We start from the raw sequence: 16,399 nt of genomic DNA, 5'->3' as shown, positions 1-16,399 counted from the left end.
GAAAATGAAAATCGCTATTTTTGGACTTGGCTCTTGCAACCCCACTGAAGAATGACACCTATTCTGGAGTCCATCCAGATACTGTTCTAACAGCAAAACAGAGAAGTGGTAGGGCAACTAAAATAAAGCAGATGTTTAGCAGGGAAATAATTTACAATTGGCCAGTTTGATGGTACCTCTTGACCCTTTCAGGGCTGTTCAATAAAACTAGCAGTTTCCATAGCAACTACTAAATTACTTGGTGCTTCAGAGATCTGTGATAAAGGAGGTGAATCATTGTAGGGAAACATGGTGTTGATGTTTTTCCCCTTTGCATTACAAGAGTAATGATCTGGCAAAACTTGCTAAATGGGACGCCCCTGCTGAAGAATTTTTCCCACGTTCACTTGGGCCAAAGAGATTTATATGTTTAGTACTTTTGCAAATTTGATTTTTCCCCTCTCCCCTGTCATCAGCTTTGTCCTTGGCAGGCAGAGCTGGCAGGGTGAGCCAAGAGGCAGGAGATGTCTGCAGTAGGTGTGTGCTGGGTTCTCTGTCCCAGCCCTGCTGAGCATCAGCTGCTCCTCCAGGGAATATGGAACAGCCCCCCACTGCAGGTACTCTGCTATCCTGTGCTCTAACTGTGTGAATTTCATCTTACTTTTGTCTTCTGGGGATTGTACTGCTCAGGTTTTTTTTCTGCTTCACTGGTAAAAAAAGATGTAGCTTAAGATCAGGGCAGTCTTGAGAATGGACCCATGGAGATGGGTGGTAAGGAAGTGGTTTTGGGGCTTGTTTTTCACAAAGCCCACTGTAATTCTGGTGGCTCTCAGGATGTATTTCACTTCTCTTTGAGTGTTTGGTTGCATGCAGAGTGTTGCTCTTGTGGAGTCTGTCTGCTATGTTGGAAAAACTGTGTTAAAATCCTGAAATGCTACTTTAAAATATTGTACTTCACTCATTCTTGTGAGACACAAATCATCATTTGCTGATCAAAGTTTATCTGACTTCCAGCAGTTACAGAGGTTTTGAGTCATTTGGGTGAATTACCTTCACCAAAGTTCTTAAAGGGTTGTTAAATGACCTCTGCTGTATCTTGTCTCAGTGCAGACAAGAGTGCTTCCAAAACAGCCCTAAATGCTTTTCAGATTCACAGCAATCAAACAGCAGCTAAGACCAGGAGGAGGTAGGATAATTGGGAAGTGCAAGATACAGGGATTTTACAGATGGAGAGTGAAGCCAGAGAGGAAGCCAGAGGAAGAGTACCTGGACTGGGGAAAAGGACTAAATTTACAATTTAAATAATAGTACAGTGCTGAAAGTAAATTAAGCACCAGGTAATAATGGTGTTCAAACCAGCCCTGCCTCTGCCCCAAGCTTCCTTGAGAAGCCACATACAGGTGTAGGCTAATTAATTTAGTTTAAGTTTTGTATAATACTGTATCTGTTAAATATCTAATAATATCTTACAAAGACTGGTGTTACTTCTGAGCAGGATGAAAGTGGCCCATCTTTTCTTCTACCATTTCTAAAAGAAGCTGTTTAGCCAAAAATTGTGCCAAACTGTCCCTGTCCTCCTCGTGGAGGAGCTGTAGCAGATGCTGCAGTGCTGTGCCTGCTGGCCTCAGGCAGAAGAGGCTGGTCCTCTTTTCCTTGTGCTGTGACAGGTTGGTTGTTACTCCTCCAGAGCACTTTCCTTCCTCCACTCATAGCTGGTTCTTGCTGTTAAGTGGTGGTTAAGAGTTGTTGCTGATAAAGACAGGAAGATTGACTGCTGGCAGCTGCTGTTAGAAATGGAGAGGGATGTTCTCTGAAGAGGGGTTCCAGGATGTAGCTGCTGTTCCTAGAGTAAGCCTGAAGGATGTAAGAAAGGAGCAGCAAGGATAAGATCTCTGTGAGAAGCTGGGCTGTTTACTTCAACTAAGTAAACAAAGGTTTGACTCTTTATTTACTGATTAAATTCGATTTATTCCAGGTGGGCAAGTGAGCTGTGCACAGAATCTCATTAGCAGGTATTGGAAGCACAGTTAATAAGAATGATTAAATGCTCTTTGGATAGAACCAGGCAAGATATTTTACACACAAACCCATCTTGTTTTTCTCTATATTCTCCATGGGTCTTAGAGGAAATTCCCATTTCTATGTAGGGTAGTTCTGTAGGAATCTTGGAAACAGGTAGAAGATAAAGAAACAAAGCTGCAGAGACAACAAATGTGTTGTGCTGATTCTCCAGGGCAGGCTGACAGCTGTGGCTCAGGTGTCAGCCAGATGTGGGACTGTGAAGGAAAAGTGTTACCTGGGGTACAACCTTAATTTTGGGAAAGCAGGAATTCAGCTGGTGTGGTCAGCAGCAGTATTTATGCATGTGCTACATGTGTTCTGAATTAAAGTGCAGTCTTCCCTCTCCTCGCATTCCTGAAATCCCACAGCAGAGATTTGTCCGTATTTTTCTCTAAAATTTGGCTGTAAAACAGTTACAAGGGGAGAGGATGGATCCAACCTGGTGCTTGGCCCTGGGAAGCTGTGGCAGCTGTTCACACATCCCCTCCCTTGTGCTGCTCCCTTGCAAGCTCTGCTCAGCCCTGGCACAGCTGGCACGGGCAGCCCTGGGGGCACCTCTGACTGCACGAGGGGTGTGCTGCAGACTGAGAACAGGCTCTGAACGCAGCAGAGATTATTCCTGCTGTTTTTGGCATCTTCTCCTGCTCTGGCAAACCAAGGGAGCATTATGGAAGAAGCATTTTCTGTGTGTTTGCCTTTCCTGCCCCCATGGCCGACTGTCCAGGATCTGAGGCTGACAGCAGCACGAGGGTGGCTGGAGTTTCCTCCCCTGTGTACAATGGCAGCCTTTGTCTAAGACCAAGGTGCTTTTTTTCAAGTTTTCCATGTTTGTTTGACAGGAATTTTCTGCTGCAAGCTCTTCTGATGCTGTTCCAGTTTTGCTCCTCTGTCTCTGTTATCCAGTTAATGTTGGCCAGCATTGTGCCATGTCCATGAGCCTGTGGGGTGAGGTTTGGTGGCAGGGCAGGGTGGCCTGTGATGGCTGTGGGGATCCTGCAGAAAGGGAGGAGGCACAGGAGCTCCTGAGCAGGGAGGGGAGATCCCAAATGTAGAATCTGTTGCTGCATTCCTTGTGGGCAGGACCTTGACTTGGTTTTATTTGGCAAAATATTGGGGAGCTTAAAGGTCCTATTCATTATTTACATGCTATGTCTTTTAAAAATACATGTACTGTATTTTTATCTTCATTGTATATTTTTATTAATTATAAACCAGTTACTGTTGCCTGAAACAGTTCTTGCATGTTGATATCAGAAGATTTAATAAAAATTTCAGCTCCCTTCTTGATATTGGCCATTCAGTAATGACATTTGCATTCTAATCCTGTTTGAGATTGCACAGGGAAATCTAGCATTCAGGGTCTAGCCAGTTACCTAGATGGGATCTCAAATGATGAGATCAAAAGAGCTAATAAGCATGTTTGTTTGTGTTCCCTGGACACTGCAGCCATCAGTCCAGTGGCTGCTTCTAGTAGGACAGACAGAAATTCTCTTTTTACATTAAATGGGCTATAATAAACACAGTGGAAAATACTGGAGTGTACAGAAACTACGTGGGTCAATAAATTGGGCAGAAAACCTAGGACTTGTGCTCAGAATTGCAGAGAGGGGCTGTGCCTGCCCAGGCAGATGCTGACTGTGCCCCAGAACTGCCCTGTGCTCTTCTCATGCTCATACAAGTTTGGTAAAATTATGTTGAGGGTAGGAGAAGCAGTAAAATCTTAATTCCAGCCATGAAAACATGGGATGTTCTGAAAAGCTTGGGGCAAGTCTGCAAAAATGGGTGGCAAAACGTGAATGAGGTAGGAAGATTTATTCCCCTTTGGGTGCTGTGCTGGGAGTGATGCCACTTCACCTGGCTGCTTCTGTCCTGAGGCCAGCAGTGTGAGCAGCATCTGTGTTGTGCATGGCTCAGAAGTCTCAAGTGCCAAATATATTTTGCCAGTTAATTAATTAGAATAATTTATTTTTGCTTCCAAAATATCAAGAGTGCTTTCAAAGGTATTATGGATAAGAAGTGCTGTCTATTCCTTGTGCTCCCTCCTTCCCTTGGCTGTATGAAATTGGTAGCTGGGCAGAAGCTCAGCCTGGCTGTGAGAGCCTGCACTGGTGTTTGATTCTCAGAGATGTGTGGGAATCTCACTTAACAGCCTCTCCAAGGTAGAATCAGGTACTTGATGAGATTGGCTGCTTTGTAGAGCTGCTTTGGACTCTTTAATCCTCTTCCCTTCCCAAAGGGTTCCTGCTGGCAGGAGCCGCTCTCCCTGTCCTGCAGGCACTGGGTGTGCTCAGGCTGGAGGGGTGGCTGCAGGTGCTGGAACCCCTGCCATGCTGGGACAGGGGGGGTAGGGACAGCACAGCTGTGTCCATCCTGCTACAACAAGGACAGGAGAAAATAATTCCCATTGGGGGAGATGCATCTGGTGCCAAATTCCAGCTGAGAATCAGGCTTTCTTCTTGCACAGCGCCTTGTTCCTGGAAAGTGTGGTGCAGAGACTGCAAAAATGAAAGGGATGGTTCCAGCTGTCTGTATTGAGACAATGAGAATGCAGAGAGCCAGGTTAGAAAACACCTGCTGTTTCTGTCTTGTCTTTAGTGAAACAGTGTCTCTCTCCTTGCTTTAATCTTCTTAAAAGGAATTGATAGTTTTTTCTTATTTGGGATCAATGGAAAATTAATGTAATTGTTACTGTAGAGTGAGCACTGTAGTATCTTCACATAATGTGATTTAAAATTTAAAGCTCTCTCAGCAGGGGAAGGCTCTGTCTGTGTCGGGACCAGGAGCTGCTCCTTGGCTCATTCCTTCAGCTGCAGCTGCTGGCTCCCTGCCTTCCCTTTTCCTCTCCTCTTCCAAAGGGTGATTCTCACCATTTCCTCTTTGCAGACTTTTCCCCTTGATACAGTGTCTTCATTCCAATGCTAAACTAACTTGTGAGTGCCTCTTGGGGAGGAAATAGGTGATGTGAATGCTTTTTATTTATTTAGTTAAAGGTCCGTGGGGAACACAATGTGCAGAAAGCATTCTTGTGTATGCTGGAAACTGGAAGAGGAAGGAAGGAAGGGTTTTTTGCAGGAGAAAAATAGGCCAAAAAATGTACTTTCTGCTATGATTAATAGGGTTCTCTTTTGGGCTTTGAATGTTGTGTTTGTATTCAAATTAAGTAGTTTCCAGGGGCACTTCCAGGAATAGATGTGGGAGCGGATAAAAGCCCTTTCCATAAAGGATGTGCAGAATGTGCGGAACTGAACTGGACATTTGTGGGTCTTGTCTCTTGTCACCTGCAGCCTGTGTGTCCTTTCCATGTGCAGGGTTCAGGGAATGGGGGTGGTGTTTGTGAGGTCCCCAGGACGAGGTGAGAGATGAGAATTTGACTCCAAGTTCTTAGAAGTCTGATTTTCCATTCCATTCCATTCCATTCCATTCCATTCCATTCCATTCCATTCCATTCCATTCCATTCCATTCCATTCCATTCCATTCCATTCCATTCCATTCCATTCCATTCCATTCCATTCCATTCCATTCTTTCCTATCCTATCCTATCCTATCCTATCCTATCCTATCCTATCCTATCCTATCCTATCCTATCCTATCCTATCCTATCCTATTCCAAAACTATACTGAGATAGACAAAGGCTACATCAGAAGGCTTCACAAGAATGACTAATAAATACCCATGACTCCTCAGAGCCTCGACACAGCTGGACCATGATTGGTCATGAAATTAAAACAATTCACATGGAACCAATCAAACATTCACCTGTAGGTAAATAATGTCCAAGCCACATTCCAAAGCAGCAGCAATCAGATAATTATTGTTTTCACTCCTCTCTGAAGCTTCTCAGTTTCCCAGGAGAAAATCCTGGGCAAAGAGGATTTTTCAGAAAATATCATGGTGACAGATGGGGGGGGGGGGGTTCCATTTGCCAGCACTCAGGATGTGCCAGTGGAGCACAAGGTGCTGAAGATGCCCACTTGGAGCTCAGTGCTGGTGGCTGTGTGTCCTTCTGACCCAGGCAGGCACAGCTGTCCTGACCAAGCAGCCTTGTGGGCTGGAGAGGTCCCAGTCAGAGTCGTGCTGTGTCCAGCTCCCTCTCTCATCAGGCAGTAAAGAAACCAATTAAATGGTAATTCTGCAAAAACAAGACTTAATAGTGTACAGCATGATTTAGGTGACAGTTCACACTCTGCTGGGAGGACTTGTGCTTGGTGGCTGCTGCATGTTGTTAGTTCTTTGTATTTTCTTTGATTTAAAGCTTCATGCTTGTAATCTAGTTAACAATGAATTGGGTTTCCAGTACAGTGGGTTATTTGGTTCAATAAGAACACATTTATACTAAAGGTTAATGAAAAGCATTTTGCTTTCATTGAATTCATTAAAAGGGGTTCTACAATCAAGACTTACTAATGGAAAAGAGATTAAATATTCATGTCTCTAAATTTCTCACGTCATTTCTGATTTTCCTTAATCTCTCCCTTCCTGGACTGGAGTCCAAAAATGCCTGAATGCTCTAACGAGTTCAGAAATTAATTAAAGAATTCTCCTGTTTAAGTAAAAAGACTTCCCAGATGTATACCTAATGTATCTTGAGTGCAGATCTCTGTGCTATTATGGACCAAGAGAGAGTCATGAGGTCCTAGCCAAGAGAGCCAATCTCAAGGAGCAGAATTGGTTCTTAAAGCACTTTTAAATAATACAAATAATGCTTTCTCCTCTTTATTTGTGCTATTGAAATAGGTTTGAATGAACTCAAAATGCAGCAAAATTTGCATTAGAAGGGTATCGGCTGGGCATGAAGATAAAACCTGAGTAACAGGCATCAAAGGTGCTTAAAGATTCAAGACCTTTTTATAGCACAGTGTCAGATGTATGTGCTACAAATGCTTGAGTACTTTGTAAATGCTGGATTGTGGTTTCTGTGGTCTTTTCCCCCAGTATCTCCCAGGCAGCTCTTGATACCCTTTGGGCCAGGGCTTTTCCTGTGCTCATTGTGTGAGCAGGGTGTGTGTCTGAAGTTCCTGCTTTGTGTCTAGGTTCCTGGTATGCCAATTTGTGCAGATTTGGGAGTTCTGTATGGGAATACTTTGCAGCTGCATATTGATGTTGCTGATGTAGAAATGGAGATACATGGTGATAGGAGATACAAGTTACTTTGAAGGTATTGTAGGTTCCCATAAATGGTTTTCTGGAAAATGAAGAAATGAAGAAAAATGGTCTTGTAAACAGTTTCAGAATTATGAGCGTCTTTAGTCTAAGAAGCTTGTACAGATCAATGTACACATGTGTATGTGTGTGTGGGTTGTGTGTGTATATATATATATTATATATATATACACATATACATATATATACATATACATATACATATATATACATATACATATATATACATATATATATGTATATACTTAGCAAGTGGGGCAGTGCTGGACCATGTCTGGGTATGAATGGAGAAAGAAGGCTCAGCTCCTGGCTGCATCTTTCTGTTGTGTTTCATTGCAGCTTGAGCTCTCAGTACATTTTGGGCCCTGCTAGTGCTGGGTGTTGATATTGGACTCATTGGCAAGAGCTGATGAGAGAGGAAGTGAGTTACTTTTATGCTGTGTGAGCTGAGACTGGAAAGGAGGGTCTAGAGAAAAAGCATCTGGTTATAAGTAGTTAAAACTTGTATTTGGCCATATCCAAGTGGAAAGCTTTGCTTTACTAGAAGTGACCAGCCCTAGTTCCCAAAACAGTTCAGAATTCTTGCTAAAGCTCAAAAGCTCAGAAGGTGATCACATTGAGTGGGTCCACGCTGGTGGGGTTCACAGACCAGACTGCAGTGTCAGTGGCAGTGATTGTAACCTCGTGACCAGAGGTGCCATGGTGTGGTCTGTTGCCCACCAGCACGAGGTCAGGAGCTCTGTTATTTGTTCCTGTTTGTGATGGCTCAGTGATGGGCATTGTCAGGAGCTGTGTTATTTGTGTCTGTTTGTGATGGCTCAGTGATGGGCATTGCTTTCCCTCTGTTCCTGCAGGAGATGTGTTACTTGTTCCTGTTTGTGTTTGTCATTGCTTGGCCTCTGTTCTTTCAGGAGCTGTGTTATTTGTTCCTGTGTGTGATGGGCATTGCTTTCCCTCTGTTTCTGCAGGAGCTGTGTTATTGTTGCTGTTTGTGTTTGTCATTGCTTTCCCTCTGTCCTTTCAGGCATACTTCCGTCAGGGCGTGGCCCTGCAGTACCTGGGACGCCATGCAGACGCTCTGGCCGCCTTTGCCTCGGGGCTGGCGCAGGATCCCAAGAGCCTGCAGCTCCTGGTGGGCATGGTCGAGGCCGCCATGAAGTCTCCCATGCGAGGTAAGCACGTGGGGAGTCCCAGAATGTGAGCACAGGAGAACCTGGAGGGCTGAAGGGAAAGATTTCAAGATTTGGCTTCTCTGCCAAGTCAGGAGGATGCCAAGAATGGAGCCTGAAGGTACAGAAGGAACCAAAACTATCTTGCTGGTTAAGATGGTGATAGCCAGCTTGAGGGGCACTGGAGATGAATCAAACTGGGTTGGTACTGCAGTTCCCATGGAGTCCTTGTTCATTTTTCCTTTTTCCAGTATCAGTGCAGGCAGAGGTGTGTGCTGCTGTGGCGCTGCCTGTGTTGTTACTGGAACAACTTCCCATGATGTTTAGGTTGGGAGCAGCACATCTGAAATGCCCCAGGCCAGTGTTTGCCCCAGAAGAGCACATCAGCAGCTTTTCTGTGGTACTGCTGTCTCTGAAAACACAGCATTCCAGAAGGCAAAAAGGCTGCTCTGCTAATTCGCTTCTGTTCAAGCAGTGTTTGCAATCACAGAGACCTTGAAGCCATATGAGCTGTGCAGTGTTTTTCTCTTTCATCGTGTCCCCGTTTCCAAGATTTTTTTCTCTAGAGGAAAGGGGTTGTCTCCTCCTAGCTCTGTGTTTCTTGCAGGCTTTGTGCTGCAATGCCCTAATGCTGTTAGTCAGGAGGGAACATGGCAATTGTCCTCCTCAGCAGATGGTGCTGGGGGCCACAGGGCTTAGGAGCCAAGGAGCACTGAAATGAAAAAATATCCTTGTTGGTATTTGAATTTTTACAGTGTTTTTCTCCATCCTCAAAAACGAATTCTTCTGGAAGTTTCTGTCCTATACAGCAGTTACCTGGGGAATGCAATTTGATTTGCTCCCCAAAGGTACTAAGGCTGCTGCTTAGATTGCAGGCTACATGGTATTCTGTGGGAGCATCCCCAAATTTGGCAGGATGATCTCTGGCTGACTGCCCTGCAGCTGTGTATCAACTGTGCTCCCTGATGCAGTTAGACAAATTGAAGCAGTTGGGCAGGTCCAGTGCTATCATGCCACAGAAGCACTGCCCCCTGTAGAAAGAGCAGCTTCTTTCTGCAGTTTTGCTCACCTCTCTTAGCACAAATCATGTGCTTGGGTATCTGGACAGGCACAGACTTTGGAGACATTCATCTGAAGATTTGTACTCAAAAAGCAAGAACTGCAATGCTCTCAGACACTGCAGATGGCCCATTTCCAGTCTCCTACAAAATTCCACAGATATCTTCTGTATTCCTTCTGCCATTAGGCCAGACTTCGGAGCTCAGGATGAGACTGCTCTATGCTGAGGCTGCTCTAAGCTCTATTTTTATGCTGCCTTCCTGAAGTGCTTTCTGCAAGGCAAACAGCAGCTTGCCAGGTGATCTGTCTTGATGTGCCACATCTTAGATGGTACCTTTGAGCCCCAAGCTCCCTTAATAAATCTTCGTTAAATCTGGGCTGTCTGGCCCTTAAGTCATGTGTCATCTGTTTATAAAAAAGTCAAGATGAGTTTGAAGGTGATTCCTGATGCAAATTGGTTTGCTGAGTACCTCTGTCTTTGGTTTTGCGCTTCAGAGTCCCTGGAGCCCACCTACCAACAACTGCAGAAGATGAAGCTGGACAAGAGCCCCTTTGTTGTGGTGTCCGTGATTGGCCAGGAGCTCCTGACTGCAGGCCACCATGGGGCCTCTGTGGTGGTGCTGGAGGCTGCCCTGAAGATTGGCACGTGCAGCCTGAAGCTGCGGGGCTCAGTGTTCTCTGCGCTCAGCAGCGCCTACTGGTCCCTGGGGAACACGGAGAAAAGCACTGGATACATGCAGCAGGACTTGGACGTGGCCAAGAGTTTAGGTAAGAATGCTCCTTTCACTCCTGGAGTGCTGGGTGGGCACTGATGAAGCAAATCAAGAGCTAAGTTAATGATCAGCATCTCTCTGGAATGCTCTGTGGGTTTTCACAAGGTGCTAAATCTGATCTGAAGCTTCTGAAATGTGCAGCCTGCAGGTTTGTGCATCCCTGTTTGCCTGCCTGTGTGAAGGGGCAGATGATCAGTGAGTGTGCTAAGGTTTTACTGGGTCTTCTAATTACCTGATGTCATGTATGTGAGAATTGCTTTTATTCCCTGTGTTGACTTGGGCTCAAAACCCTACATGTGTCTTAAATGAAGCCATCTGCTTTTCCAAGATGGACAAAAGTACTTAACCTGAGATTCTAGGGCAGTAGCCAGGGAAGGAACAAATCAGTAGTGACACAATAATGAAGAAAGAGTGTTTAAAAATAAACAAATCCAAAAATTCCCCATGAGTTCAGTATATTCTGCACAACAGTGAGAGCATTTGGCTTCATGGGATGCTGTAGGAGAGCAGACAGGTGTGAGACAAAGCCCTGGCTGTGCAGAGCTGGAGAGACAATGCCCAAAGGCTTGAGCCAGGACTGTTCACTCAGAGCATAGGGACTGCTCTCTTTGAGATGGTTGTAGGTGTACTTTGTACATCTGAGCTGAGCTGTGCTGCAGAATTGCTTTCTGGAGAAAGCTGGCGTGCTTTGTGCTTATTCTAGGCCTTGGCCATTGTCTGACCTTCACAATGTCAAGCAAGGAATAAACAGGGAGGAATGGAAAATTGCCAAGTGTTAGGCCACAGAAGAAAGTAAAACAATTCTAAAAATAAGATTGATGGCTACTTAGAAGTTTCTGAAGGCCAGCAAAGAGAAAAGTTTGGCTGTGTATTAAACATAAAGATGAGTTTGTTCTAATGCTGGTTCTCACATCACAGCATCACTTGTACCCCATGTTTCAGTCTTCCCACTGGATGCTTCCAGCAGTGCCTGTATTAGCTAATCTTTGTTTTGTTTGCATGTGACACAGGTGACCAGACAGGAGAATGCCGAGCTCATGGAAATCTGGGCTCTGCATTCTTCTCCAAAGGAAATTACCGGGAAGCCCTTACTAACCACAGACATCAGCTGGTGCTTGCCATGAAGCTCAAGGACAGAGAGGTAGGAAGCCTTTTAAACAATCAAACCTGGTAGTCTGCTCTGCATGGTTTTCCAGAGAGATCAAAATTACTTGTCTGCTCTGTTTTACCCCAAGAATTTGAGAGCTGTGACTTCTCCTCCTGGGTATCCACTTGTCTTTTGTTGAGGAAAGTCTTTGTAGATAATGATATGTGAGTGTGAGGGGCAGGATGCTTGGGTTGCCCATTTGCCTCCCCCATCTCTGGGCTCTGAGCAGGTCCTTTTGCCTCCCTGTCCCTTACCATCCACATTCCTACAGCTCAGAGGCTCTGGGCTCCAGGGCTGGGAGCTGCTGCTGGGTCAGTGTCAGTACCACATTGCTGCAGCTGAGCCCTCTGTCCTCAGCACATTTCCCAGTGTTACAGGACTGGGACTGACTGGACTCTGCTAAGCTGCCTCTTAAGTTTTGCCTTTTCCTGCCAAGAAATGGGCAAGATCCCTATCCCCAGTGCTTGCATAAAATACACTTAGTCTAAACACCAGTGAGAGCAAAAAGAACCCATGTAAACCTGAAAACAAATTGTGCAGGATCTGCTTTGCCTTGACCATTCAGTTATGCTGGGCTCCCTGCCAGTGCAGGGAAGTGGCTGCATGGCCTGAGGAGGCTGTCCCAAGGCATTTCTACTGAAAGTTCACTGTAAGGACAGAATCATATTTTAGTGCACAGATACAAAACCTATCCCCTGCTCCTGGGATTCCCCTCTAGTGTGAATGGGAAAATGGAGACTGATGATTGCAAGGCAGCAGGGCAGGTGAGAATTCCTGTAAGCACAAGGGGTTTTGGGGGAGATCTAAAAGCTGAGGAAGATCAATTTCCCATTGGCAAGTTGTGGAAAAAATCTGCTAGAATTTGCTAAATGCTTTACTGCTTTACTAACTTGGTAAGTTAAATAGCAATGAGCCCTGGAAAAATGCATCTTTAGTAGATTGTGGAAGAACTGTGGCTGGGGAAGGGACTTGTTAGACATTTTCTTGATTATTTTACCAGCTGGAAAACCTCCTGAATCACTCCTGATTTCCTTGTTTCTGTTCATGAAGAGCACAAAAGCTGTTACTTGTCATTGTTTGTGGAGTTTTCTTGATCTGGGTCCCTGTTGCTGCTGACAGAGTAACGTGTGTGGCTGCTGCTCTTCTGTGGGGTTTCTTGCCCCATGGAAGAGCCCCATGGGTTTCATCCCCGTTGTGGGGCATGGAGGCAGCAGCAGGGGAGTTGATGTGCTGGCCAAGAGCACAGCAGCCCCAGAACCCCAGGCTGGCCTGGGATGTGGGGTTGGAGCATTTTCCTGGTGTTCAGCCCACTGATTTAAACAGATCTCGCTGAGGGGAGTCCAGGGAATGAGGGCTAATGGTAATAGTCCTTAGTTCATGACACATCTGGGCACATAATTAACAGTTATTGACAACAAATGACTACTTGGTTTAGCAAGAAAGCTGAGCTTCTTGGATTTCCTGTAGGATGTAACCACAGGAAATTAATTTGGCGCTTTCTGATGACATCATCTTGACCACAGAGCTTCCTCTGAACAAAAAGCTGTTTTTCTTGGCCTCCTTTGCAGACATTTTTATAATGCAAATGTTATAAAGTTGCAGTAGGGCTGATGTGAATTCCAGCAGAAGGGAATTTGGTGTGTGACTGTAATGAGGTAATTGTTTTACCCCTGACTGTACAAAGAATTGGCAGAAAAGGTAAAAAGTGCTCCTTTGTATGGGATACTGCTGTCTTTGGAGGGGCTGTCAGGTTCCGAGGCTGCTGGAGCAAATGTTTGCTGTGTTGTGCTGCCCATAAATGGAGGAGGAGGTTGCAGAGGGTCTGTTTGGAGCACAGCACTCAGGTCTGTCCTCCCCCATGCAGACCTGGAGAAGGGGAGCTGTCAGCTGAGCAGGGAGGCATCTCAGCTGCTCACAGACACTCAGGATTTTACATGTTTTTCCTCCTTGGCCCAGGGAGTCTGTGCAGCCTCTGTTACAAACACAGGCTCTGTGTCCAGGCAGGCCATTTGCTCCTTCAGTCAGTGTGGGGAGAAGTCAGAGCTGTTTAGCTGTACTATGTCCAGAGAGAGCATGGGGCAGGTGTCACTGGGATTTGGCATATCTGTCGTGTCTGTAAGAGGGAATTTGGGGGATTGAACACAAGGATGGGTTTGGTCTGTGCAGGTGAGAGAGAAGACTGGTTCTTAGTGAGATGCTGTGAAGGGCACCATGAAACAGACACCTCAGGTAAGGAATGGGATGGATTTTTTAACCAGCTTCAGCAGCTGGTCAGGAAATTCAAATGAGCTAGTTCTGTGGCCAGTCCTGTCCCTGCTTCAGCCTTGTCACTGGTGGCAGGGTGGGCATCACTCATTGTGTGCCCCATGGCAGCAGAACAAAGTGTAACCATCCCATCCTGAGTGAGGAGAGTGCTCACAGCCCAACTGAACTCACAGGGAACACATGGGCAGGGGGCTGCAGGACCCTGCTTGAGGCCTGTGGCACCTCAGGAGCTGATCTTGGCACCAGCTCCAACTAAGGCCCATGCAATTTGTGCAGAGGTGGAAAATCAAACTTTCCTGGGCTGGTGGGGCCCTGGTCTTGTCTTTTCCTCACTCAGAGCCAGCTGCAGGCTGTTGGAGTTCACCCTCTCCTGTCCTGCAGGAAGGAACTGCTGCCTGTGCAGGGGTCATTGCCACTGAGCAGGAACAGGAGGGTTCACTCTGAGCAGACCTGGCTGCAGTGGAGTGAAATGTTGTCTTTATTCCTTGCTGATTGATTGAGATGGATAAAGAGTCACAGCACTGTCCTGGAGCAGCAGCAGCCTCATGTTCTTGTGATGTTTTCCATGCTCTCTGTGTCTGAAATGTCAGCACTACTGTCCAGCAGTCCATGTGCCAAGGAAATCCCATTCTGCTAGCTTGGGCTGCTGCTCTTTTTTCCAGTCTCTGCTTAGTGCTCATGAAAGTGCTGGGAGTTGAACAAAGAGAGGTTCCCCAAAGCAGCAGCCAAGGTGCTGGAATGTGCCAGAGGAGGAGTGGCAGATGATAGCAGGGAAGACTGCATCACATTATTTAGCTTGTTGTCTTTTTCTTGTCACAAAAGCTGGCTCTGATGAGCAGCAGAAGCTTGCAGCCTGTTTCTCCTCAGAGTGGTCTAAGGGCTGCAGTTGCACCAGCCCATAATGCAGATGCTGAGTGTTATGTCTATATTCTATTTCTGAATTAATTGCTTTGGTTTTAACAGCAGGTAGCCTAATCTCCTGGAAACCATCAGGTAACTCATGTAGGTAGGATGTGTTGATGCCACATCACAAGCTGTGATTTAGACAAGGATTATGCAGCTGATGAGCTATGCCAGGATCAGAGGAAAGAATAGAATCAAAATGTAAATGTGAAAGCTTTCAGTGCCTGTAAGATTAGTCCCCTGTGTCCCTTTTCATTGCTAGCTGCTCCTCAGGTGTCCAGAACTGTCTTGTATTAGGAATTCTGTAGGGCCAGAGTGCCATGTAGAGCCAGTGATGTGTGATTTCTTGGGACAGGTTGGGGTGACCCTTTTTGATGACCCTTTTGAATGTTCCTTCCAGAGCATTTCATATAGAGAAGTAACACTTGAGTTTTGGATGGACAGGAAAGAGAAAGCTGTGGAGCTCCTTGGGTGCAGTGTGCAAACCCTGACAAAGGCTGTGCTTGAATCCTGCCATGCAGAGCCCATGGACACCACAGGAACTCTCAGTCTCATAGCTCCCTGCTCTCCTGGGCCCTCAGACGCCTTCGATTACAGCCCTGCTGTTCAGAAATAGCAGGGCAGCGTGGCAGGATCACAAACCAGCCATCATGAAATGAGTGCTTGTGCTGCCAGCAGGGAGCTCTTGGGGAGGATGCTGCTGCCAGGAAGCCACTGGGTGCTGGCAGCCCCTCTGTGTTGGCTGCCAGGCATGCTCTGAGCTGAGCTGAGCCTCTCCCTGGGCTGCAGCATCTCTGCACCATGCAGGACTGAACACAAGGGTTGGGTGAGAAAGAGGATTGTCTGCAGCCCTGAATTCTCCTAGGTGCAGCTGAGCAGTTTCTGGTGTCTCTTTTCTCAGCAGTGCGGCTGAGGGAAGGGAAAGAGCTGAGAACTGTTATAGGAGCCTCCTTGAGTCAGGTCTAATAAGCTCTCAGAGGTCTATAACACACCCAGGATAGCTCAGCTGCCCTTGGAGGCATAAAAATCAGCAGGATGGCTTTTGTTGCAGTGTTGGAAACAAAAAGGTTTAATAAAAGGCAAAATAATAAACAGAGAAATACCAAGCCAGGTGCAAAAGGTCCTTGCTCCTGGTAAAACACCTCACAAAAGTGATTAGTTTCTTTGTTCACTTCTTTTTCTAGTAAATTGCTCAGGTGGAACTTTTTGGCTTCTGTCCAATTAGCCATCCTTATGTTTGAGGTGAAGTCCCCTAGGCCTGTCAGTGGGGTGGCTTTTTCACCTAATTGAGGAGAGAAACTTCTGGGCTTCTTTCCTTTTTGAAGGGACAAAGGATAGTTTTGTCACTCTGTCAACAAAGGACAGACTGATGGACTGTGTCAGTACTGTCTTGGGTTGACTGATGATGACCAACAGCTTGCAGCCATCATTCCTGGCCTGGTTTTGAACGGATTTCCCCCCACCTCCCTCTGGAAGCAGCTGTTTGTGGTGGAAAAGGTGCAGACCTGCTGGGGCTCAGTGCCCTCTTGTTACTGACCCTTGTATCAGCCTCTGGCTGCTGCCCTGGACATCTCCACGAGCATCTGGGGCTCTGGGAATTCTCTGCAGCAGGTGGGTGTTCTCAGTAACTGGATGAGCCAGGTTTTGCTGTCTCAAGATGCTTTTTAAAACGATTGCAAATGTAAGGCAGAGTTCATGTTTGCAGCTTCAGCAGATTTTGTTCAGAAAGGCTGACTATGTGCAGGAAATGGGGATGATGAAGATGATAATTAGAACTGGGTAGTTAAATAGCACAGAAGAAAGATGTTTATTAAGCAGGCTTTGGTGGGTTTTCTGTGTCACCTTGCTCTGGCATATCTATGAGGGTTCTTGTGTGGCAGG

The 16,399-nt window shown here is 46.1% G+C and overlaps 1 protein-coding gene across 4 annotated transcripts in view; it reads left to right on the top strand.

Annotated features, from left to right (window-relative positions):
* Positions 1-16,399, top strand: part of TTC28 (tetratricopeptide repeat domain 28) — a 108,064-nt gene that overhangs the window by 52,534 nt on the left and 39,131 nt on the right. For all 4 annotated transcript variants that reach the window (XM_074553940.1, XM_074553939.1, XM_074553942.1 and 1 more), the window contains 3 exons: positions 8,227-8,374; positions 9,926-10,198; positions 11,214-11,344. In XM_074553940.1, coding sequence (XP_074410041.1) covers positions 8,227-8,374; positions 9,926-10,198; positions 11,214-11,344 — 552 coding nt within the window. The remainder of the gene's footprint in view (positions 1-8,226; positions 8,375-9,925; positions 10,199-11,213; positions 11,345-16,399) is intronic.

The sequence above is a fragment of the Zonotrichia albicollis genome, chromosome 18, assembly GCF_047830755.1.
Source record: "Zonotrichia albicollis isolate bZonAlb1 chromosome 18, bZonAlb1.hap1, whole genome shotgun sequence".
NCBI classification, from domain to species: Eukaryota; Metazoa; Chordata; class Aves; order Passeriformes; family Passerellidae; genus Zonotrichia; species Zonotrichia albicollis.
Note: the sequence above shows the minus strand (reverse complement) of the source record. Positions and strands in the feature narration are given on the sequence as shown.